General features: G+C 36.7%; 1 protein-coding gene across 1 annotated transcript in view; it reads left to right on the top strand.

Moving 5' to 3' along the window:
* The window catches only part of LDAH (lipid droplet associated hydrolase), a 109,782-nt gene that overhangs the window by 32,265 nt on the left and 50,561 nt on the right, over nt 1-26,956 (top strand). Inside the window, exon 4 of the mRNA XM_079298167.1 lies at nt 14,030-14,199. Coding sequence (XP_079154293.1) covers nt 14,030-14,199 — 170 coding nt within the window. The remainder of the gene's footprint in view (nt 1-14,029; nt 14,200-26,956) is intronic.

Here is a 26,956-nt window from a genome sequence, read left to right on the forward strand (position 1 = left end):
TAATTGCACATTTCACTGCTGTAATTCTGCTCCTGGCAATCAATTCACTGTACAAAAATATTTGAAACTTAATTTTACTCAGTGAATACAATAGAAGAGTTATACCTCAATTCCAACATCCTTATCCTCCTCCTCACCTTTTAAAAAGACATTTGTTTTGAACACTGCTGTGAATGTAAAACAGGCCACATGAATCCTTAGGTGTAGGCAAAATTAGAAAAAGGAGAACAGTTTTCTAGTCTCCCTTACTTTGTTTAAAAATTAGCATAAAATATATGCACAGACAGCAGGTATGCATACATAGCCATGTTTTAGGGTGGTTTAATTCTGTGGACGTCTGCTGTGGCTTGATGAGAAATAAGAAATAGAACATCTCAGGCAGAAATAAGTGTAGAATCATGGAATCATTACATTTGGAAAAGACCACCAAGATCAAGTCCAAGGCAACCAAATACCACCATACCCACTAAACCATATCATGTATCACATCTGCTTTTTCTTTAACACTTCCCAAGATGGGGACTCCACCACTTCCTGGGGCAGCCTGTTCCACTGCTTAACCACTCTCAGTGAAGAAATTTTTCCTGGTTTGTTGTACAGAGCAGTAAGGTCCTCCCTGAACTTCTTTTTTCCAAGCTGAACACCCCCAGCTCCCTGAGCTGCTCCTGATCAGACTAGTGCTCCAGGCCCTTGCCCAGCTTGTTGCCTTTCTCTGGACACACTCCAGTGCCTCAGTGTCCTTCACAAAGATTGAAAGCTTGCTTTTGTTTGTCATTAGGGCTTCTAATAAATACTTTTGGTAGCAAAGTAAGACTGAGAGTTAGGAAAAATTAAATCAGAATTAAATTACTAATTTATTTGCCCTGATAGTCTATGTTTGCCAAGTGCTGCAGAAATGTGGAACTCTGTGATTCATATCTTAATCAACTAAAGAGACATAACTGATGTATTAAAATATCATATACCTAATAAGCAGTTAGTCAGCATTCATGACTTAATGATGCAATATTTGGTCAAATGATAAATTAAATTCAAGATAAATCTCTAGAACTTTATAAATTATACGGATGAGTATTGAGCTACGCAGTCAAATCAGCAAGGCATGTTTTTCCTTCTGAATGACAGGAAATTTTGAGTGACATTCTTAATAGTTAATTTACAAAGTAAACTTCTATTTTGATCTTTTATGTTCTATGGATTGTAGAAGATAATAGTGTGTCTTTAACATCTGCTAAACTAACCTTAGTTTATGGTTCTTGGTGGAAAAAAGACAGGTAATGATTGATTTCAAGCTTATCAAAAGAGTATTTCACAGCTTTCTCTTTAAACAGGGGGAGTAGGGCCTTCAGACCATTTTGAAACTGAATTACATCCTAAGAAACAGAATGGGAAAAGCAGAGAAGTGGTGAAGGAATAATAAATTATCTGTGAAGACATTGATTATGTGAACCCAAAATGTTAATGTACCATCAGTGTGAAGTTTTGAACTGAAATTAAGTTGTGCATAAAAAAAAATAAATTCTAATGTTACAGGAAAATTTGGAAGTGGTGTGCAGCTTAGATTTATTTGATATATTCCTTTTTGGCTGCTGTTGCAATTCATCTGAATGGAGTTTGCTTTTGCAGCCCTCTGGCTTCTAATGAAACTGCAGAATTGGCTATGAGTAAGAGTTTGCCTCTGGCTCAAGTGATATAAATCCAGAAAAAATGACTGAAATTGTTTGGGTGAAATTGAATTTATCCTTCAGCAAGTTAATAATCTCGTTAATTGCTGGCTAGATGTTCATCAAATGACAGATAGAAGTGTGGGCATGATTAGCAGATATGAGCCAGAAGTTTTTACCCATCATGATATGCTATACTTGTGGGAAAGAGCCTAAAATAGTAGCCTGAGCAAGACAAAGAGTGTGGTGTTCTCTAATAAGAGGGTTACAAGTTATTTAGGACAGTGATTCCCAAACTCTGATCTGGCTGATCAGATGCAGTTGGCACTTTCCTCGCTTTCCACTTCCTAAGCAGGAGGAATAGCAACTAAGAATTCTTTTCCAGTCACACTTCTGTGTAAGCATTTGCTGCAGTGCCCTTGGAGATCTTCTGCTACCATGAACCTGTGGTGATGGCAGGGAGTGGGATTGTGGTCTGCACTGCTGCAGACAGGAGAGGAGGAGGGCATGGGAGTTTGGTGTTCCAAGAACTGTGTTCTTAAATAGGGACTTGTTGGTGTATATCACAGAATTATAGAATAGCCTGGGTTGGAAGGCAGCTTAAGTATCATTTAGTTCCAACCCCCCTGCTGTGGACACAGACACCTTCCACTTCCACTAGGTTGCTCACAGCTCCATCCAGCCTGGCTTTAAACATTTCCAGGGACAGAAGTTACACAGACACAGGGACTCTATGTGGATGTGGTAGTTTTTGCTGGCTTGTGACTCATTTATTTTAAGTAGAATAGATGTTTTTAGCAATTGCTGATGATGGAAAATACCTACATTGCTGAATCAGGTGGATCAGAGATACTGGCAGTTTCTTTGGTCAGTACAAAAACACCTCAGAATTAATCTCTGTCATACTCAGAAGTTTTTTGACCAGCAAATCCTTATCTGTGCTTCAGCCCTGCTATAACAGCAGATATGTGGCCACATTGAGGTACACAGTGATAGGTGTGTTTAAAAAGCATTTCTGTCTTGCATATTTCTATACACATAGGGAGAAAAGCAGGAGGAAGGCAGCTGTGCTGGCATCTCACATGCATACTGGCATACTGGGCTGGCATGCTTTAAACTTGTGCATACACACATATAATTTACGTTACATACATTTAATTCACATTAATTTCTATTTCAGCAACATTTTCTGCTTCCTAGGCATATAAATTAAAAAATCTGAGAGTCCCTGAAAGATGAATTATCTTTAATATAAGTTCCTTTGAGGTGCACAGAGGGACTGGTTTCCACAGGATGGGACTTGGACTGTCAGGAACTGCAGTGCAGCCCTGCTGCCCCTCCTGATCCAGCAACTGCCCCTGCCCAGAAACATTATTCCTTTCTTGTCTTGGAAAAGGCAGTCTAAGGAAGGAAGTGTGTGTGCATGTGTAAAAGTTATTATGAGCCATTTAAATGTTGAGGTTTTTGTCTTAGCCTGGTAAGATCTGAATTTTACTGTATGGCTTTAATGCTAAGTGTCTATTTTAAGGAAACAAATGGTCATTTCATGTTATGAACCCATTGGAATGCTTGAAATCTAGATGTGTGAAAAGTAAGCAGCCCTAGGGATGCTGCACTTCTCCATTTACTTCTTCTCTTTAAACCACATTCAGTTAATTATTCATGGAGGTCCCATAATCATGCCCATAATTATGCAAATACATCCTTAGAGTGAAATCCTGGCATTTGGCATTGACTTTATCAGTCCTGCTTGATTTTAAGCATGTGTTTAAAAGTCTTGTTCCATTCAAAATCAAAACTAAGAAAAATAAAATTTCTCCATATATGAAGTATTTTTAAGTTGCTCTGTTGTTTTCTTTTCTGGCCATTCAAGAATGTTAACATTTTTAAGTGTTTATGTTATCATACCTTAGCAGCCATGTATTTATTTGTAAAGATCACTTAAACACTATTAAGCTCATTTTGGTACCACTTAATGTATCTCTATATCCCATTGAGTTTGATGTAGCAGTGAGTAATTTTTGCTGACATTACAAGGAATAGGGCTTTGTCTTTACATTTCTTACAGCTACATGAAAAATAGGTTCTCTGCATTCTCTGTTTCTTTTAAAGTTTTCCACCAAGTCTGTTGATCTATTGGAATATTATTTAAAAATGTAATCCATTCTAGTACTTTATTCAACTAGTTCATTGTTTAAAAGAACCAGAATTTTTCATCTATATGTACAAATAAGATTAATATAATTCTGTTTTTAAAAGTTTTTGAAAACTGATAAAATCTTCTGGATCTTTATCCAGAAAACAAGATGTTTAAAAAAAAAAAAAAAAAAAGGAATTCATCCATTAGGGAGCACAGTGTCTTTACTGCATTCCAGGAAACTTTGGATGTAGGTTTTGAACTTGTTTATAGGTTACTTTCTGCATTTTGTACCATGACCATAGGTATGTTCTCCAAATGATACTACCATTTCTGTTTAGATGCAGGTGGCTTTTAGTGGGGGGAAAAAAATGTTCAAGAAACTGAAAGTGGTGAGTAGATAACAGTTGCATCTTCTGGCATCTGGCACTGCTATGATGTTTCAGAGTAGCTTGTTTAAATGTTTACCATACTGTTAAATGGAAAGTAAAACCTAATGTAATTTGAAAAAAAACCCCACAGTATGTAGAAGATCAGGTTATTTTCCCCAGGGAGAACACTTAGGAATCTTTTAATGCAACTCAATTTGAAAGATAATCTTGCATCTGCTAACAGAATGACAGTGAAGTAACCCCACAGCAGGGAATAATCATCACGTCTGAAGGTGTAAGTGGTCTGGATTTGCTTTTGTAGTTGAGTCAAAAAGTTTCTTCACTGCACAGGTTGGCTGCAGGAAGAAAGCTGATCAATACTTTCATTTAGCAATTCCAATTTATAATAGGTATATTTGATTTAATTTTGATACCCACAAAATTTGCAACAATTGTTGGAGATCTTGATGGGATCAGTCCAGTGTTTAATAACATTTTTAGTTTTTAATTGATAGCCATCTATAGATGTAAGAGTGAGAAATTATCAGTAATGCACATCATTCCAGATTCTGAAAGTAGTCAGATTTGGAGTGTGGACCCTTTCTGGTTTTGTTTCAGTTTTAGGAATTTCCCTTCCTTTGAGGAGCAGTGTAGGTGTTTCAGGAAAATATGGGAAACTGTAAAGCAGAGGGTTCAGAAGAAGTAACTGCAAATGGCCTCATTCTTCAATAATCAGTAATGAATTAGTGTTACCTCTAGTGTATCTTAAATCTGTAAGATCTGAGTAGAGGCAGAGTGCTTGGAGAAATGATAAAGAACAAAATTATGTGATACTGTGGATTCAGGTTGAATGAGGGAGTCTCATTGCTGCTTGCTGGATGAAGTTTTTCTAGTTTTGATACCACGTGGCACTATTGTCTTTCTTTGAGACAGACAAAGATAAGATACTCTTCTTTCTAAAGGCTGAATTTGAGTCTTTTTAATTAATAGATATGTTCATATGTTATCTAATTTACTACAGTTACTGAATTAATGGTGTGGCCAGGCTGATTACTTAGTTACCAAATAATTCCCTGTTGGGTCAAACGTTGTAGCAGATAGTTAAAATGCTCAGGAATTGCCATTGTAGTGTCACTTTTTTCAGAACAGAATTGTGGTTTTAAACATATTACTGCTGAGTTTGCTGTCAGAGGCTCCACTGACTTCTGTGCTGTGGATTTGGGGTTTTATTTCAGTTAATCACAGAGAAAGCAATATCAGTGTTCCTGAGTACACTTCAGTATGCAACTACTCGATCATATTTGGAGCTGTTTATATCTAGAGTACAGGTAAAACTCAGTTGATATTTTTATATAAATTATACTGTAAGCCTCAGGCAGTTTCAAAATGTTTGTATTGAGCTGTTGCTTCAATGTCTGCTAATGTGAATGAGTGAGGAAACCAAACTTTTTACAACCATGACTCTAGAACTGCTTGTGGTGAACTAATTTACTTTACCTCTCACATGTGTAAAATGAAGACCAAAAATCCTTTATTCATCCCTTCATTCCCCTGCTGTGGGCTGAGACACCTTCCATGAGAAAAGGCTGCTCAAAGCCAAATACAGCCTGTCCTTGAGGGATGGGGCATCTATAACTTCTTGGGGCAACCTGTTCTAGTGTCTCACCACCCTCATAGCAAAGAATTTCTTCCTTATACCTAAACTAAACCTGCCCTCCTCCAGTTTAAAGCCATTTCCCTTTGTTTTATCACTCCATGCCCTTGTAAAAGTCTTTCTCCAGCTTGCTTGTAGCCCTTTTCAGTACTCAGTTTTGTACTGGTGGCACTTCAGTCTCTACTTCACCTATAAGGTAAAACTCCAAGTAGAGTAAATCCATCTGTAGTACCGTGGGCAGGTTGCCATAGTTTTAGGCTGGGCAGTTCAGGTGGGTGACTAAGAAAGAAACTTTCAGCATTTTCTTCAGAAAGTTAAAAAGGAAACTGCTGTCTTGGTAACAGAGAATTAATTTTTAAACAGTGTAACAGAACACTGGAGAAGAAAAGATATAAATCAGAATTTAAGGTAGTCATTTCACAAAAATTTGCACTGCACAGCATATGCAAATGTTACTGAAAGCATCAGCAACTGATAAAGAAACCTGCTAGATTTATACAAAGTATAAGGTGAAATTCTGTTTGCTCTCCTCAGTTTTACCACTGATTTTCATAAATGCAGATTTTGCCCATGCTGTTTTGTTTGTTTCCCTTTTGCCAGTGGGGATCAGTGCTGGGAGTCACTGAGCTGTGGTTGGTTCCCTCTGCTGCCAGGTCACACTCCTTGTGTGAGGAGGAGCCCAGGCAGAGATTACAAGGCTTTTCAAGGCAGGTAGCATTGGGATTGTTGACTGAGTGCTGTGAGTGGCACTGCATTGCAGGAGATTTTGCAGACATGCTGTGCTGCAGCCCTCAGCACTTCTAGCAGGGGGTCGTGTTCTCTGCTGGCATAAACTGATGTAGCTCTTTGCAGTCAGTGCTGTGCCACCAGTTTACAGCAGCAGGAAATACAAGATGAAAATTTTGAAGGCTTCTTATAATCCATCAGTTTTGAGGGATACACATGAAAGATGGGAAAATGTTATGCTTGCCTAAGTGGATAATTTTCTTAAAAATGATGCTGTTGTTACATAATTTGGATCTGGGTATTAAATTTAACATTTCTGTGGACAAGTGAACGTAGAAAACTGCACTTCGCTTTATACTCCTGTTGAAACAGTGTCATCTAAGATGAATATACACAAGAGCAAAGAAAAAGTACTAAGTTTACTGTATGCCATCCTAATCCCTGTTATAGGAGCTGATGAAACAGGAAGTGGATTAGTGTTATTTTGGTATTTTTATGAAGAGTGATACTTAATTGAAAATGATGCCACCGTACTGAATTGATATTCAGTATTGATTGATATCAGTCAATTAGCTTGATTGATATCACAGTACTGAATAAAATTTTGGGATGGATTTTCAAGAAGAATTGAGACTGGCCTAACAAATTAAAAATTAGAGCTCGAATTCAGTAGAAGTGTCAAACACTTCAGAAAATGTCACCCATCAATCTGTCCAGTCACTGTGAAGTACAGATTCTGTATTGTAACTTGTCCTGTTGTATAACTCCCTGCTTTTTCCCTTTTCCTTATCATCATGGTGTGTGCCTTCTCATTTTCTCTTACTTTGAAAATAATTCTTTTTATTTCCTCTCTGTGAAATAACATGGGTTGTCTTCCTTGGCCAGCTGTCTTACTCTGCTCCAAACTCTGGCTCTCCCTTGTTTGCTCTCAGTCCTTTCTCTATTTGTATCTGTTTAAATTTCCCAAAGTTCTGAAGTGGTGTTTTCAATAGGTGTGACTGTTGGACTTGCCTACTGTGGTGCAGCACCTCATTTGTCATAACCAATGGAATCAATGCCTGTGAAGTGATATTCATCTATTTTTGTTCCCTTCAATACTCACACAATTTCTACTGTCCCTTCCTTACCATCTATGCTACATCTATCCATTATTGGTGAAGTGCTGAACATTGTTATTCTGGTTTTCTTCCATCATTAATCTGTATAAAAGCAAGTTTGTGGAAGGGTGCAGTTTTGTTTGTATGGGGGCATTGACACAGCCTTGCACTTGGCTTCAGTGTGTCCAAAAACAAGAAACATAACATGGACCTTGCTGTGGACCTCTTTCCTTTTTGCTCCTTGAGGTCATTTTGTATTGGAAATTCTGCTCCTCTATTGTGATGGGGCTTTAGCCTGCAAAGTGTGGGGATTTTTGTAAGTTTGTTTTGCTGTTTGTTTTCTCTCTTTATAATATGATGCTGAAAATTCTTACATATTGCACTTCCTGCAGTTATTCAGCTTACTGACTGCAAAATGCAGTCATTAAAATACAGAAAACTTTGCCATATACATTATGCAAAACACCCATATAGCATTTGCTTTATGCCCAGCAAGTGCTTGGAATGGAGACATTGAGTGGTGTAGAACTGCATAATAAAACACTTTTTAATGGTGTTTGCCTTGCTAAATTAGGAGACAACAAAATTCTGCTTCAAAGTTTGTACTGCTATTTCATAATTTCTTGATAATAGTTACTCTGAAAAGAGGGAAGCAGGACTGGGAATGTAAAATAAAATAAGTTTCTAAGATAATTTTAAAAGTTCAGGGTACTCTAGTGTCCTGGGGTGATCCTGAACTGGGGCATCTAGTATGCTTTTAATAAAAATCTGGGGTTTAGTACTTGTCATGTTTATTAGTTCATTCTGTCAGACTACACTTGTACTAATTTAATTAGAATACAGCTTCCTTCAAAAAACATATTAGGTGTTTAACAAGTGTCCCAGCAATAGGTGTGTAGAAAGTAAAGGAAATCGGTAGTTCAATTTGTAAAATAAGTCTTTATTATTTTTCTAGTAAAGAAAATAATATATATGACCACTTCAGTATCTTGAGTAAATGGTAATTTATTTGTGGAGGATACCTTTACAAAAAGTAATTGCTCCAATAAACATTAATGAGTGGTGTGTTTATCTTAAAAGTTGCATGAACAGTTCCTGAGGGTGCTAGGGCCAGCCTAAGGTCTAAGGGTTAATCTAAAACACAATGCTTTAAGACCTCATTCTTCATGTCAGGAGGAGTTCTTCAATATTTATTCAACATTCTTTCAGGGTTTCCATCCTATTTCTTTGGCATTTTGTTGGTTACTGATACAAATTATCCATGGATCACTAATCAAATGAAAGACTAAGTGAAACATTGAGGCTTTGAGCAATATAGGAAATTTTGTCTTTTGCTATGAGAAAAAAACCAATCAATTTAATTTCCAGAATTAGACTTCATATTATGAACACCATTTTAACAGCTAATCTAAGTAATTCATTTGTAATTTCTGCCTGTTGCTACATGAAGAAAAAGATAAAAACTTTCCAGGTTTGCTTCATTTAAACACAATTTATTCAGTCAAAACTACTGCTCCTCACACCAGTGTCTGTGTATCTGTTTGTAGTGGAAAAGGAAGTGGTATTTAAAGTCTAAAATACTTTGCCAAGTATATTGGTTTTACTTGGGGGTATTTAGTAGAGATACAGTGGAATTTATGTTTCTCTGAGCTACCCTACTAGTTCAGTCTCCAGACACTTGTCCTTACCCTGCAAAAGATCCAGTTCTGAAAATTCTTGAGTACACTGCTTTATAGAAGTGATTGATGGAAGTTTGTCCTTAGATATCCTGCTGCCACTTCTTAGCATCAATGGTCTGTGAAAGAGGAAGATACAGTGCAGGTAGACCAGTGGATTTTACCTCCCTTTCCTTCATTATATGTAATGGCAGGTCACCTTTCCTCATGGTTCCTTACTTGTTCATGAGTAATTTGGAGGCTTTGTTTATGAGCTGATCTTCAGAGTCACTCATGACAAGTGTTTATAGGTACTGAGCTTAAATATTCAGTCACCTGTTGTGATCAGGGCAGTTTGGAGTTTGGACATGTAAAATTGTGAAATTTGGGAAGTACAAAAGCATGCAGAAATTTGAAGGTCCTGTTAGAAAGTCAGAAATCTTTTTGAATCTTCCTGTAAAAAGAAGTCTATGATTCAGCAGACTTTTTTATGAAAGGCTAACTTTTATGAATTGGCAGTCTGCTCATATAACTGCTACGCTTTTTTTTCTGCATACGAATTTCCTTTGCATACACAGCAGAAAAACAAACAAACACAATTCTCTGTTATTTCCCTGAAAACCCAAGTCCTTTTTCCTAGCAAGATTAGCTTGTCAACTAATCTTACAGCAAACACTTTATTTTAATCTATCATTGTTTTCTGCCTGTAGTTTTAGCAGATGTTAGAAAATAGATTCATTAAAGTGATGGTGCATTTATTTTTCCAAAAGCACATCAGAAAATCAATACTTTGCCAAAAAAATTAAAGAAATCCAGTATTTCTTTTAATACACTAGTTAAATAAAGTCTTAAAATTATGTCTTGGCTCAGATGGGGTGTTTGTAGCATAAGGTACAAGTTGTAGAATTTCTACTATCTGCAAACTGCTTAAATGAGCTCTCCTTCAGCCATGGCATGTATTCCACACCTGAGGTGAAGTCACTCTGGCCCCTTCTTTGATGTAGAGCCATTGGAGTGCTGACTGCCAGTGTGTTTGTGTGAGTCTGTTTGCTTACACAGAGAACCCATTTAAACTTCTCCACCCAAGAAATTCATGTTGATTTTGGATAATCCCTGGGCGATTTTATTCTGTAAAATAAATAAATAAATCTTTCAGACTTGTGATACAGCCCAGCTCTCGCACATTTTGGACTATTAGAAGTGTAGCATTTGTGTTGAGGAAACATGAAGTGACATGAGGCGTGGGCAATTTTATATTTGTTCAGATGTCAGATAGGATGGCTATTTCAGTACAGGGTTACATGACACCAGAGCTTCACCTGAGCAGTGTGGGGTTGGTCCATGATGAGAGTTTTGCATGGGGATTACCAGACCCCACACTGCATGCTTATTCCCCAGTGTGGCTTCTCTGGGAATAGTGCCAAGGTGATTGGGTTTGGCGTTAAACCACTATTTCAGAAGAAAAGGAAAAGTTGTATTAAACAGCTGAAACAATTCTCTGGGGTCAGCCTTGGCTGTCAGGACTCACTTGCAGCCTCAGAGAGGTTCTCTGTGTGTGCAGCACAGGCCAGCAGCTGAGGAGATCAGCATCCTTGCTCTGAGTGTGTGAGCAGGGCTGCACTGAGGATGATTTGGCCCACAGTAGAATGAGTGTCCATGATCATCATCAATCACAACTGACCCATCCTATTAAAAATCACTTCTGCAGGCTCAACTCTCCCTTGCTCCCTTAAGGAAACACTGATGCACAGGCTTGAGCTGGGTGTTCTCAAGTCTGGCCAAATGCAAGGAGGAAAATGCCATTGTTTTCACTTTATTCTCAGTCCCCAGCCATGTCCTTCCTCAGGGTTCTTGCTCTGGCAGCACAGCTGATTCTGAACAGGCACATTTCTACTGAAGTCAATAGCTTTGAGTATGTTGGCCACAATGTCTGCCCTGCTATTTATTAGGTAAATAAGCATTAAATTAGATATGGAGTATCTTAACTAATTAACTGTATTTGTATTTTTCTAAACTTGGAAAATATTGAGGTGTGCCTAGATGGCCTCTGCTGTGCTATTTATTAATTTCATGCCAGCAGTCTTCAGCAGCTCTTTTAGCAGATGCTGAATTCATGTATGGAAAAGCCATTAGCCTCATGAGACTGAATAATAAAAATAAAAATTTGTCTTGTTTCCTTCTTGGGTTCTGGGGTCTTGTGAACCATGAAAAGTTCTCTAGAAGATTTATGCATCTACTTTGTCTCCTTTTCCTTTGCTCTAACTGGAAAATAAGCTGAAAACATTATTTTCAAGAATTGCAATAAAATGTAAGAGATGAGATGTGCTGATACACTACTGAGATGGCAGTGCCTTGAGCAGAACAGTACAGAAATGATAACAAATCTTTACAAGGGACAATTGACTTACACAACCCAACACTATGTATGTTAACAACACATATATATTACAATATATGTTGTAATACATGTACACTCAATGTAATTGCTCTTTCACTTGTTGCTGAATCCAGTGGGGCATCGTGTTTCTACTATGCTGGCATATTTTGTGTTACATATACTTGTGATTAGACTTGGGATGTAGACAACTTATTCCTGCATGAGGCTGAGGTACTGTGTAATTTAATGTAGGAAAGGCAGCTTTTGCTAAAAGTAGAAACTAAATTTAAAAACAATGGTTTTGCCTTAGGCTTTTACTTAGGGTTTGGAAAATAGAGCAAACTCTTTGTTTTCCATTACATGTAGAAAGCCTAATAAATATCACTTTTCATCTAATTTTGCATTCCTTGGATGTGTTTTGGTAAATGCTTTTTTGTTTTGAGTGAATTGCTCTAAATTATGCTGGGATATGATCATCAGTAGTTTTAGCAGAAATACTAGTTTAACTGAAGAACAACTTTCTTGGGGTTTTGGTGATAATTATTTAAACTCAGAAAAGATCCATCTTGAGCAATTATTTTTCACCTAAAGGTTATGTTTCACACAGATGATCAAAAAGGTGATGTACTGCCAGCCCACTTGGGCTACCAATTAGTTCTGCCACTATCAACCTCCCAATAACTTCACTACAGCAATGCAGTAATCTTTAGTATTTGAGGTTACTGTCCAGGTGCCATGAAATTTACTGTGTGTGAATTAAAGCACTGTGAGCCATAATTGGATAAATGCTGTTCACAGTCACAGGCACTTAACTCACAGTTACTTCTTTCCTCAAGCAGGTGCAGATCAATCTGAAACATCTCTGATTCTGACTTTCTTGTACAGTAGTTTTTCAATGCATTTCAGTCTTTTTAATGTATTTATCTTTACAGTGTCTTTGACTGATGGACACTTTCTTCCATATCTATTTTTCACACAGGGGAATGTTGCAGAGCTCATCAAAAGACACTTAGTGAGAAGTTAAACACCTTAGTGAGCCAGTTAGGGCTGTGTGTGCTCTGTTGGCTGCTCTGAGTTGAGGCTTTTGCCAGGAACCTGGGAGCCATCTGTAGGACTGTGGCTCTGTAACGAGCTGCTCCCCTTTGTGTGTTTTGTCAGGAGGCTAAAACTGCACTGCAGGTCAGCCTGTACAGGTGTTTAATCTGTAGTATGAAACTGAATCCTGAGATAATAGCACAGATTTAAGAGATTAAATTATATTAGTACCACTCCATCTTGTCTAGATAAGATAGGGGCATACAATCCTTCATTCTTTGTCTCTTTTCTTTTATTCTTCCTTTTACTATTCTTACAGTCATGCCAGTAGGGTAGTGCAGCATAAACTTAGTGTTTAGTTTAGTGGGTAAAGGACTTTTTAGCAGATGAAAGAGCTCAGAACCCCCTTAGACTGGAGAACTTCAGATACACCTCACTCTTGTAATAAACAAGTTAAAGACGCCTGAGTTGCTGCATATTCTTACAGTCACCAGTTCAGTTTGTCTTGTTGACCAACCAGGAAGGAAGCTGGAAGCAAGGAGCCAAGTCCTCATCATGAGGTATTGCCCAAGCTCCTTTAGAAGGTCCCTGGCCAAACAGGAAAGAAATTGTACAGTAATCTAGAACCATGAAGCTCTAACTTGATTTTCCTCTTTGCAGCTGAATTTACAATAGTGAGAACCTCCATTAACAGGGGTATTTTATATAGGTGCTAGTGTTCTGTGTTGACACATAGGCATTTCCTATTTTTCCTCATTCCATGGGACATTTTTGTGCATCTTTGAGACAGGAGATTTTGAATATCTGAATGTTGCTAGTGCATGATGACATGTATGGTAGCTTGTCTTCTGTGATGAGGATCTCTCAATATAAAGTTGAATTGATTTAAGCTGATCCAATGCCCTGAGTTTGGTCTTGTTCTGGATAAAGGAAATCAAAATAGTGGATGATGTGCTGTGAAATCTCCATGTCTTTACATATCTTGTGCTGTTTCCTAAGCTACACATCAGCTTTACATCCTGTGCATGTGATTTATCAGTCATGATTTTCCAGTGGTGGTAAATGAAAATTAAATTTTGAAGTCTGATTGCAGGGGGTTGTTTTTGTGGGGTTTTTTTTTTTTTTGTTTGTTTGGGGTTTTTTTGTTTGGTTTGGTTTTGTGGGTTTTTTTTGTTTTTTTTTTTTTGTTGTTGTTGTTTTTTTTAAATTAATACATATTTTTATTTCAGTGTTCTACAAAGAAGTGGTGGGGGGAAGACATGCCTGAAATTTCTTTCATTGAACCAAAGAACTTCTTTTCTTTTATGTTTCAGACACAGATATTAAGGAGCTAGAGGATGTTTTTGGACTTAACGGACAAGTAGAGCATAAGCTGAACTTCCTCAAAAAGAATGTATCAAAAGATATAAAGCTGGTACTGATAGCTCATTCTATTGGCTGCTACATCACCCTGGAGATGATGAAACGAGCATCAGAACTTCAGGTACATGAACCTTCTTGAATGGGAGTTGCTTTATTAGTAAAGCAGTGCAAGTGCTCAGCCTTTGGGTAATGCCATGTATTTCCTATGGAAATTATTCTGTTACACACAAACAAAAAAAATGGCTTGATCCTAGTAACATATAATAAAGCAGATAGGTGTAATTCTGAGTCTGAATTTGGATCTTTAACACCCTTGGAATATAAATAATTGTGAGAAATATGTTTATGACTTCCTTCTTATCGTCTTTAAATAATGTATGAGGAAATCACTGGATATTTGGCAATTGCATTATGTGTTACACCAAAAATTAAGACTGGTTGTGATTTTTATAGCGGTTTCTTATCTTGATGCAAATGGATTGCTGGTTATACATGGGAAAATGCATGGGAATGAATAGTAATATAAATTGTGAGGAGTACTGAAAGACATTGATTTTAAAATTTAATACAAATATCACTGCTTCTGCTTCTCAGTCTTGGTTTGTGTAACTCAATGAGCGTGAGAGCTGTAGCTGCATGTTTTGTATATCTGAACTTTTTTCTTTGTCACTGTGAAGCAGTAAGAAGGCTGAAACAGGACCATATCCGTGCCCTCTGTAAATGACAAACAGTGCTCAGTATTAAGTCTGCTTGTTAGTGGCTGATAAATGGAGAATAGGACATTTTTATTCTTAAACATTCACTCTTACTAAATTATTGCTTCTTCCTTTACTTTATAAAACTTACAATGGAAGGAAGTGCCATGTTAGTGGTGGCATGAAATCTGGGGTTGGTATATGCATGTGGCAAATAAATGTAATGGATGTGGTTAATATACACATATCCACTGCTTCATAACCATTTCCACTGCACATCTAACTTTTTCTTCTTTTGAAGGAAAAAGGAACTAAAAATGTGAAACATGAAGATAACCTCATATATTTCTACAGGCATATTTCACTTTGTGATTACAAAAGAGAAAATTTTTTGAGAGAAATCTTACATATTTTTGGAAAGGAGCATTCTAGAAAATATGTGCATTAATTTGTCTAAAAGTGCCAATTTTTGGGGGGTCAAAAACTGTAGTCTTTATTGCTCAAATGATTTTCAGTGCTTTTAATTAAACTGTAAATTGTTGATAACATTTTTACACCTGGCTCACTGAATACTGGCAGCTTTTCATCAATATTTTGAAACGTAGGGATCTTTGGGACACTCTTAGACCTCATGGTGCACTGTGTGCATAAAGTTAATATATGACAAGCTACATTTAAGATGCATTCAACAATAGAAAATATTTGTGTAAGCCAGGGTATTGTGCAATCTTTGTCCCCTTGCCAAAAATAAGTTAACTCTTAGGTTTTATAACATATGAAGTGCGATAATAAGAAACTTGTGTTTCCATCTCTCCCTTTATTTTTACTGGAATATTTGATTCCCACAAGATTTTAAGCACATATGTGTATTTTAGTAGCTAGAGCATTTGATTTTGTATTTGTGTAGTTCTTGGTGATATTTTTTCATTATATGAATTTTGGATTTGGTCTTAAAATTCTCTGCTTTAAGAACTTTTCATTGTTTACAGTTTATATTTCTGAGCAAGAGGTTAATTTGTTGTATTTTTTTATTCAAATAATCCAGTAAATATTTATATTTGGAATGTGTGTTTAGCAGATTTGATTTTTAGAATCACAGAGACATAAAATTGTTAAGTTTGTGTAAGATCTCTAAGGTCATAGAGTCCAATTGTTAATGCAGCACTGCTGCATTCAGCACTGAGCCGTGTCCCCACAGTGCCACATCCACATGTTTCTTGAACACCTCCAGGGATGTTGATTCAAGCATTTACTTGTCTGTGCAGTCTGTTCCAATGCCTGACCCTGCTTCACTGAAGAAATTTTTGTTTCACAAATTAAAGCTCTCTGTAGTCCAACCACATACAGACTAGATTGTCTCTCCCTTAGCATGCATGAAAAGGAGAAATGCATCCCCTTCTTTCTCCTTCTTGGCTCCTTTTTGGCTGCCAGTTTTCACAGAATCACAAAATCATCGAGGTTGGAAGAGACCTTCAGGATCACCCACCATATTCACCCCTAACCCATATCCCAGGTGCTTTATCCGGTATGTCCTTGCAGCACTTACATACACAGTGCCTCCACCACCTCCCAGGGCAACTTATTTCAATGCCTGACCACTCATTCAGTGAAAGAAAAGGATTTCTAATAACTAATCTAAGTCCCCCTTGGTGCAATTTTAGGCCATTTCCTCTTAAGTTTTCACTTGGGACAGGGCAAAAGAGACTGACTCCCACATCATTGCAGCATCCTTTCAGTTGTAGAGATCTCCCCTGAACCTCCTCTTCTCCAGACTAAAAAACCCCAGCTCCCTCAGCCATATCTCGTAAGAATTTTTATCTATACCCTTTAACAGCTTTATTGCCCTTCTTTGGACCTGAGTGCTGCTGCTATCTAGCCCCCTTGTGCTCTACAAGTAATGAGGTACTGTATTTTTACCTTAAACTTGTGAGATAATGCTTTCCTCTTTAATTAAGACAAATGAAAGGGGAATTACCAGTTTATTCCAGTATGAATTCAGTTTTGGAGCCTATCCCTATTTTCCTGTTGACTCTCAGGGAGGCTTCCACTGAGGGTTCCTTCAGGACACCCATTAACTCAAACTTAGCCTTGGTGCCTTTAACCAAGTCTGATTAGTAGAGAAGGGCACACAGGTTACATCCATACTTGTAGCTAAGTGGGGCTATGGCACAGATTTTAGCATTGGGAGAATGATGCTTTAAATTTGTCTTTAAGTGACTTTCTGGCCCAAAGGAGCCAGCAACACCCTTGCATGGTTCTGGGCTTGGCTGAGGTCCAGGACCATTCCCAGTAGTTAGTTTGGATGCTGACATCCTGCTCAGAGGCAGGAGGAGATTCATCTGTGTGAGCACAGACCATCCCATACTCTAATGTTCAGTGACAAAGCTGCAGAATAATTCCTGGCTGCTCTGTTTTCTGGCTCATGAGTAGCCACAAACACTTTCCACTTGTCATGGTGGGCTTCAAGTCTTAACAACATTCACCTCTTCGTGGGAAGTACAGCATCCAGATTTTGCCAGACTGCTAAAAATTTTGGCACTGGGAAGGAAAAAAATCAGCCTCACTTTGTGAAGATGGAAAACTTCAATAATGTACAACTTCCTTGATACTTGCTCTTAACCTCATAATCTTCTTCACTCTATATTCAGACAACAGAACTGAAAAACAAGTCTCAGTGACAAAATTATTTTCTCAGTTGTTGGAACATGCATCTGACTCATAAATATGCTACATCCTCCAGACATTTTCTTCTAAAATGCAAATCCTTACTTGGAAGATTTCATTGTACTTTACTGGCAACACTGTTGAGTGTTTCCTAAAACATTTCATTTGATCATTAATTTAATCACAGATGGACAAGTTTCCGTGCTTGTGAAATTCAATCTCTTACAGCATTAGTCTTTTATTTGCAGTGATGCTTTTGAAATGCTAGCACTTTTGTGCTAGCTTTGAGTAAATTAACTGTAAATTAACTCATGTTAATGAATGCAATGTAAGTATTACTCTTCCTGTAAAACTCATTGAAGAGGAAGAATTTAAAGCTTCTGAGTAGTATCAGTTTAAGCAAATCAAATTTCAGTAATGTGTAAATAAAACCCATGTGTTGCTACTATCTCAGTGGTGTGAAGGAATATTGGATATTGCTGGAATTTGTTGATTTCATAAATGATAGCTAAAAACACAGAACTTGGAATAGTTGGGAATAAAACACATTCCTAACTTGGAAACCCTGACACATCATTTCTGTGCACATACTGATTATTTTGTTTCAGCAGTTGAACACTTGATTGTGAGTATGGGAAGCACTTTGATAAATGTTAGACAAGCGAAAAATACCATGTTTTAAAATATGGGTATTTCTCCAAGAAAACAAAGTTCTTACTCTGGAACTACTAGAAATCCACAGGAGCTGTGAGATGTTGAGACTAAAGGAGGGAGATTTTTTTAACAGTATGGGAACTATGAAGCATGTGTGACCTTTGAGATAAGAGGGTATCTCTTCAGCAGGATTAAAAGTAGAGGGAAAGAATATATGAATGCACTGATACTCATTTAGTTTCTATTTTGCTGAGTTTAGAACCTAAGTATGTAATCCAATACTCGTGGTGTCACCATTACAGAAAACATCTTCTGAAAGGATGGCAATGTGGCAGGTTCTGACTAGAAGTTCTGGTGCTTTTTGGAAAGAGAGAAAAGATGAAAATATAACTAGTTATGAGATTAAAAGAAATATAAATTTTTATTCCATATTTGAAATTTTCATTTGATATAATAGCATCTAATTCCAGTGTTGATTACGTGAATTAAATATCATGGTAAACAAAGTTTATGTAGCTGTTGCCTAGGTAAATTAACTTCTGATGATCTTGCTGTCCATTATAAAATATGCTTAGAAAAGCATATTTTTAACCACCTTAAATACTCCCTTTCAAAAGTAGGCTTATCTCAGGATTTTGACAAGTGCAGTGAGACTGCAAAAATAGACAAATATTATAGAAATATATATATTGAGAGAGGGGGAATAATAAATACATTAATTTCTTCTTAGTTACAGGCTTAAATTAAAAAGAGAAAAAAATAAACATAAAAATTAAAATAGGTAAAATACTTAGAGTAACACAAACTCTGTCACAATATTTGTAAAATTATTATGCAAGGAACAGAACAGATGCCTATGATTAGCAGACTTCACAAGGGAATTGGTGCACATTTCAAATAAATGCATATCTTGTGAAGAGTGCTATGAATAATTATATAAAACAAAAATGAGTCTGGTGTAGTTTTCTTCTTCAGTTCATCCATCCATCCATATAAATGGAATACATATTAAAAGAACAAACAAACAGCATTGGGTTTGTATACACCCACCTTCAACTCCCTTTACATGTTGAGGAAGCAAGAAAAGATACTTTGACACAATTTTGCACAGATTTAAACATGAACCTAAGTGCAGCTGCCTTCAGTAAGATGAGTGTGTTAGTTTAACTTCATGGATGTTTTAAATTGGTCTCTGAGTTGAATTATTTTTATGAGAGAGTATGATTTGGCAGTTCTATCAGTTCTTGGTATATCAAGTCTTTGAAAGCATATACAAGGAAGCCCAGGTGGTCTGAGACAGCAATTGGAATAAAATTTGCTTTAATTGACAGCTTACACATTACAGAGTGCAAAATCCACCTTGCAACCCTGGATGATGCTTTAGGCAGTATCAGTAATTCTGATAGAGCATGCAGGAAAGCAGCCACAGGAACATAGAACATATGCAAACAGAAGTTCTGCAGGTCACTCACCTGGAAAGGAGAGAAGTAATGCAGATTATTTATTAAATCTAACCAAATAAAATAAATAAGACACAGTATCTTTGAAACACCCAAGAAGTTGCTGCAGTGATTTGTAGAATGATTTCTCGGATTTTTTTTTCCTAAAAAAGAATATATGAAAAAACCTTCACATGAAAACCTAAGGCAAATGTAAAATAGCCTCTTCTGTTGAGGTGGAAAGCAAAGTAAAGAGATGGGTTCATGGCAAACAAAGGTTTTTAAGGGAAATATAACTTTGCACTGAGACACTCATAAAAGGCTTGGATTTGAAATTTCAACAAACCTTGAAAACACCATCAGCAAAGAGCCGATTACTGTGGAATGAGGTTGAAAGTGTCAGCTCACCCAAGAGACTGCTAAAAACCATTATTTTCACTGCCTTGATGACAGACCCTAACCCTGAGGGATCCAGTTATATTCTCTTCTACCTTTCCCCTTCAACAAAAAGCTTTGAAAAATATAAACTGTAAGAAAATGCAGCCGTCAACAGGCAGACGGGCTCTTTTGTATAACCCTCCATGGACACTGCCTTTGTCAGTAGGAGCAGGCACTGTCCATGTGCTGTGCAGGTCTGCCAGAAATTCCTTCACAGGCAAACAACCCCACCTTGAATATAGTGGACAAAAGAATGTGAAGTGTCTCAAGGATGCAAAAAAAAAAATAAATTTAGGAGAATTTAAATGAAATGAGATAAACCCTGTGAAGGTGATACAACTTAAGATGTGACATGGCTGAGGGAAGTTTAAATTTTGAACAGTTTTCCATGTGTATCTATAGTGTACCTTGTGTAGTTTTTGAAGTGGATGAAGCAGGTAGGCATCACCTCTCAATCCTAGATCTTTATGGAGAATAATGGATTACATATAGTACAGTACTCTCCTGAGTCAGGAAAATTTGCAGTCCAGAAGTGTTGAGATGAGATGGGTAAATAGTATAGTGACAATTTTTGCAGTTCAAAGACAGGTTTGACAAAATCAGCAACACCGTATCAGTCAGCTTACAATTACCAAGCAGGTGAATAATAGCTTGTATTTTTAACACTGATCACATTTTTAGGAGTGAGGATTCAGAGTTAAAACAGCATTGCCCTAAGATTTCCTTGTTTGATCATAAGCCTGTGATCAGAAGGCTTGAGAAAAAACTTAATTCCCAAACTTTTCTCTGAAAAACTGTGGTTTGTTCATAATGTTCACTGAAGCTTCAGCTTCTCTCACCTTGTCTAATATTCTGGTTTACTTCTCAGTTAAATATAGAAACAATATGAAAAGCAAGATTTCTATCTGTGATAATTCAAAGAAGTTAAACTTAAAAGCAATCATTTCAATTTCAAGAGACTGGATTTTTTTTCATAACATGTTTATTTCAGTGCGAATGAAACATTGATTTCAAATGTATGTAGTCAAAATTCTAGTACACCTATAAAAATTATTTTTTCTAGGAAGTTAAAAGACGTTAAAGTAGCCAAATCCACAAACAGAAAAGAAAGAAAAATAAACTGAAAAGCGGAATCTGTGATCATTCATCAGGAATCCAAAGTAAAACATGAGAATGAGGCGGAAATGAAGGACTAAAAATAAAAAGATGAAAATGGTAAATGGTAGAATAACAGGATTTACTAAGTACTGTGAATTTTTACAGATTTGTTAATAAAATCTTGTTATTTTGAATTTCCAGAAATTTAGATTCATGTTGTAATAACTAACTGCAATGATTGTATAAAAATGAGGGAATCAAAAGCAAGAAGTGAGTTTCAAAGACAATTAGGATTTATGGCATATGTTTTAAGAAGAGCTCAACTCGACATCCTTCTGCAAGCCAGATTTCCCAAAGAGCATTTTATGCTGGCAGGTGAGATCTTTTGAAATTCTGCAGATGTGTGTGCAGAGCTCTTGAAAATCAGAGAGCCAACTCTTTGGAGAATTGAACCAAACAATTGGAATTCAGTGTATATGTTGCACATATCTTGAAAGTTTTTTATGTTTTTATACTGCAGTTAATGTGCTTTTGCAGAAGACAACAGAGCCAAAAATGTAATAGTTCTCATGCTGTTTTAGTAGTAGGTGAAGGAGAACACAGTCAGTTAGGACTTGTTCATGAAAGGAGCAGGTGAAAGGGCATCATGGAGTTTTTGAACAAAGACTTTACAAAGGTTACACTTTGAGCTCAAGCTCTAGTAACAAGTATCTGTTCCTAGAAGCTCTGTATTAAAATGGAATTTCACTGCCAATCCTCAGCAAAGAAGCTGAGGTACTCTGCTCTTGCTTCATGTTACATGTGGTACAGTTGCTCAAGCAATGAGGAAAGACTTGGCTTGAAAAAACTTTATATGAGGTTACTGAGGATGGACAGGCTTGTAATTGCAGATATTTCCTACTCTTCCATATTGTTCATTCCACATGATTCATGGTGAAGTCTGCAGGTGCTTCTGCTGCATTGGTTTCTACCCAAGACTGGCTTCTCCTGATTGAAGAGTTCACTGCAGGAGTGTAAGGAATCAGAAAAAGACACAAACTTTATACAAAACAGTTACAACATCTCTTGAGCTTAGTTAGCACATCCACTGGTGGAGGGCATTTCTAATACTCTGTTGAATTAAGTTCAGGTAAATACTGGAGAATTTTTTTTTTTAATCTTTTTAGAAATTCTTTGATTACTGATTATTTTAGAGAAGTTTTTGCAAATCTCACCACTGATTTTTCAGATACCTGAGGATGTGTTCATCATTATAGTTCATTCACTACAAGTCTGTGTTTAGGGAACTAAATCAAGCCCTAGATATCATCTTAGGAATTCTCATCTGTTCTCTTAGGACTGAAGTTATCTTCAAAATGAAATGTAATAGAAGTCCATTTCCTTTTCTATTTGTTTCAGTGTTTCAGTATTTGATTTCTGGTGTTGGGATGCAAGTCTACTTAACTGTGGCATTTTGTGAAAAATACTCATCAGAGTTTGCTCTTTCATGTGGAATTGAGTGTTAAGTATACATTTAAGCTGAAGTCCAGGAAGGACAATGTATTTAATAAAGTCATTACTTTTGAAGTTCTGTAAGGAAGTTCAATTGATGTTAATGAAAATATGCTTTTAATAACTTTGTTACAACATTTCTAGTCACTGGAAAATTTTAAGAACATTCCGCTCCATTTCAAATTCCAAAACAGTTTTGTATAAGGAGCAGAATTCACTTGAGTCCTAATTTTTCTTGAAAATACTGAATTTCTACTTTATTTTTCTACTTTATCTATTTCTATTTTAAAACAGTAGTATGACTACTGCATATGCATTTTACTGAGATGGAAGGTAAAAACCCCAGTTCTCAATAAACATAATTTAAATTGAGACTTTCAGTTGGCAGATGGCATGGTTCATATTTTTTACCTGGCACTGGCAATTGAAAGATATTCTGCAAATTCTTGTTCTCAGTTGCACTAAAAACCTTCCTTACCTGATGATGAGTTTTATTTGTGTAATAAATTAGATATGATAATTTTTCTCTTATAGCAGATTCCTGCATATATTCAATTTGTCATAATAATTAAGGTTAGCAGTAATCTGTAGTGTTGCAAAGGAAGGAATTTTATATTTTTCCCTTACTATTTAAAATGCTTACAGTTCTGGAAAGATGAAAGCAAGGATGGAAAAATGAGCTGACTGAGAGAATTCCTAACACCCTTCTCTCACTTTTTACCTTCTTCTGATACCCTGACAAGAATTTGGGACATAAGTTCTCGCTCAAACCTCAAATATTCATGGTTTCTTTGTATTCTTTGACAAAAATGTGTTCAGTGTATACGTCCTGATTCTCTCATCATGTTTTTCACTGGTATCACAAGGCAGAACCTTACTGTTCTTCTTTCTCCAGTGTTCATCATTAAGCCACTAATCCACTTTAATTAATTGAAATGGTATGGGTATGAACTCCTTGCAGGATTCTATGCCAGCTTAGCTTGTCTAACTCAGAGCCCTTTGAGCTGAGAAGGACTGTGGGTCTGATTTGACTGGATGTCTTTTTGAGGGTTGACTTAAGTGGGTGGTAAAATAAGCACCTTCCAAAATGTCTTGAGTGGAGCACTTAAAAATAGAGGTCTAGGGATCTCAAGGCACTGATGGAAAATCGTGGCCTTTCCTTTTCATCAGCAGAATGAGATTATAATTGTAAAGCTGGTTTCTCATTTACTTTGTTCAGCCCCATTTCCTTAAAGTGAATGGATTGTCATTGAGATTTATTGGTAGGTGTGGCTGTACACTGATGGCTATGAAAGCAGTTGGTTCAAGACAGCACAAAGTCTGATTCTTAATGCTTTATTTTGGTTGAGCCATCTCTCCACTTTAAGGGTATATTGCTGGTTCATCCTAAGTGGTAAATGTCCCAGAGCATGTGTACAAAATTTGCTAGTCCCTGTGCCATGAGGGTACCTGCAGATGCAATATGGTGATCTCATGGGAGTGCTGCACTGAAAAAAAACCCACCCTGTACTTCCAAAATGAAAACGGAAAGAATTTCTGCTGGAAAGTGGCAGCTGCATTCTGACATTCATGTAATGGGAGCAACTGAAAGCTTTATGGTGTGTAACTGTGACACTGCATTCCAACATAAGCTTCTCCCTGCCCTTCTTCCAACCAATAAACTATTCTTCCTCTCTTTTCACTCTCACCCCTCCTAATCTTCTTCTGTTTATATGCTTTAATCATAATAGCAACAAATCCATCCCTGCTGGTATTATCACACCGTTGCAAATTTTGGCCGTCTCCTTTGGCACTTCCCTTGTAGATGGAATGACATTGCCCACTTTGATGGGGCTTAATTCTCTATGTAAAATACTGCCCTGTCAATGAATATTTTCTCTATTAAACTATTTTCAGTCCAACAATAAGATACAGATTTTTGGGAGAACAGTTTTCTCATTATTACCTTAACCCATAAAAAGACTATTTTTTTTCTTTTTTTTTATAATTCAAACATTTTGGGCAAGTTTTCAGTTACCCAAATATTTGTAGTACAGAGTAATTTGCATTTCAGCCCTGTGAGACTTATAAATGTAATGAACAGTCTGTGTGTTTAATATTTTTTATATTTTTAATAATTTGCAAATAGTTCAGTATGTAGTGCTGACCTGTTGAAAAATAGTTTGCAGTGTCTGTAGAGAACACTTCTGAGACTTTTGTATATTTAGCAGAATTCTGGGCTTCAGCTGGAAAAATTCTAGAAGTACTTCTTACTGGAAAATACTTCAAGTAATGTGAAACAACAGATAATTTTTTCCTGTGCTGTGACCCAGTTGTAGGGTGAGGTATGGAAAGTCCCTCTCCTATTGCTATTAAACAGGTTTCAGCATTGGAAGTCAAGTACACAGAAAATACCAACACCTGCTGAAAGGTGTGATTGAAAGTTTATTGATTTCAAAGGAAATTGTCAGGGGACTTAATTTACTTGTCAATCCAAGAGATTAGTCTGTCACTACCATGATCTGTGTTTTATAGCAGCCACTGTCTTCATCTGTCTATCCAAGAGTAGATAAGAGGGTCTTGGCTTCTAGAGCTGGAATATTGTGTCTTTGGTGATATCTAAGTAGAGTGCAGGCTGTCACATTTAATATCTGGGAAATAGTTCTTTGATCAGAGTTTATTATGGGTCAGAATTAAGACATTAAATTTATGAGAATTTAGCCACTAGTGTCAATAGGAGCAGTACATACCCACCTGTACAGGAGTGCAATCACAGAGGACCAGGAGTGCTCAAAGGGACATGGGGCACAGTCTTGTTAGGGCCCTTCCTTTTTGGTTACTGTGCTTGTGATCACTGTTGTCAAAGGTGATTTCTTACTCTCAGCAGCTGAAGCTGGATACTGCTGAGATTTCCATGCCTCTCACTTGCTTATCCTCAGTTACCTTTGTCCTGTTTCAGTTCTTTTGTAATTAAACTTTGCAGAGAAACTTCTACTATTCCCCTAATAATTTAGCACAAAGTTAATACTGTAGAAACCTAATGGTGATTAATGTTTTAACAGGACTCTTCATATGGAGAGTCCAATGAGTTTGGATGCAGGACTCCAAAGTATAAGGCTCAGAATCAAATTTATGCTAAGTCAGTGGAAAGTGGCCTTAAAGCAGACATAAATTTAGTCACACCTCACCTTGGTGCAAATGACACTCAGGTCCACATAGCTAAGGATGTAATCATTGTACCCAGTGCTGTATTTGTCATTACACTGGAGATCACAGTTTGAAATGCGAATACATTAACAAAAATGCTGGTCCTTGAATTTTGTTTCCATCCAAGTGGAACTGCCAGGAAGCACTGGAGGCTTGGGGTCTTATATAGGTGTACTTCAAATAAAATTGGATAATGTATGTTAAATAAAGAAGGTGCCAGGACATGGAAAAACCATGTGATCACTGCAGAGTATTTTAAACAGATGCAAATTTTGCCCGCTATATATATCATCAGGAAGAAGCTGAAAGAAAATAGTAAAAAAATAAGCAAATGTTTTAACCCATTTGAAAAAATGTGTGAATTATATATATATTTGAAAATAGTTGGCCAAATTCAGATGTTGAAGGAGGTATTATTTATATGATAATATTGGATGTATTAAATGTAAGAAACAATAAGTGAAATAACTTACAAAAATGCAGTTTGTTGTGATCACTGTATTATATTTGACCACTTCAAAAGGAAGATACAAAAAAACTTATGGTCAGAAAACATGAACCAGCTTACACAAAAAAGAACTTAACTGTTGTTAGGCTTACGTTTGTGCCATTTACAAATAGTGACTTTGTCTGATATCCCTGAGGTCAACATTTCCCATACAACTTAATTCCCTTAAAAATAAAATCCAAATATGACCTTATATTTCACAACAGTTGGTACCATTATAGAACATGGTGAAGTTGTGAGGATTATGCACAGCTTCACAAGATGGATCTTTGTGTGCCCCGTATCTTTCATTACCTTGTATCTTGAAGGAAGTTCTTGCTATTGAAATGTTTGGAAACAACACATTTCTGAGGTTTTCAGGAAGATTTAAATGTATGTTTTTTCTTAGAGAAACCTTCCAGGAAGTGTGTGTATATATATATATATATATATATATATGTACACTGTTTCCTGAAGAGCTAGTATAGCTGATACTTTATGCTTAGGTCCAGATAGGAATAGCTAAAAGTATGGGATATGGGACTATTTGCATTTGTGTTGTCCTGAAGCCAGCCTGTTGTAGTCTCTGAAGCTCTCTCTTTTATAAATCAGAATGATGGAGACCTAAGTTGACCAGCTCCCTTAAGATCTGTAATAGTTACAAAATTTTTGAGAGGTGAGAGGGATCTGCATGGGCTGCACCTATGATGGCAGACAAACAAGAGT

The sequence above is a fragment of the Erithacus rubecula genome, assembly GCF_903797595.1.
Source record: "Erithacus rubecula genome assembly, chromosome: 2".
Taxonomy (NCBI): domain Eukaryota; kingdom Metazoa; phylum Chordata; class Aves; order Passeriformes; family Muscicapidae; genus Erithacus; species Erithacus rubecula.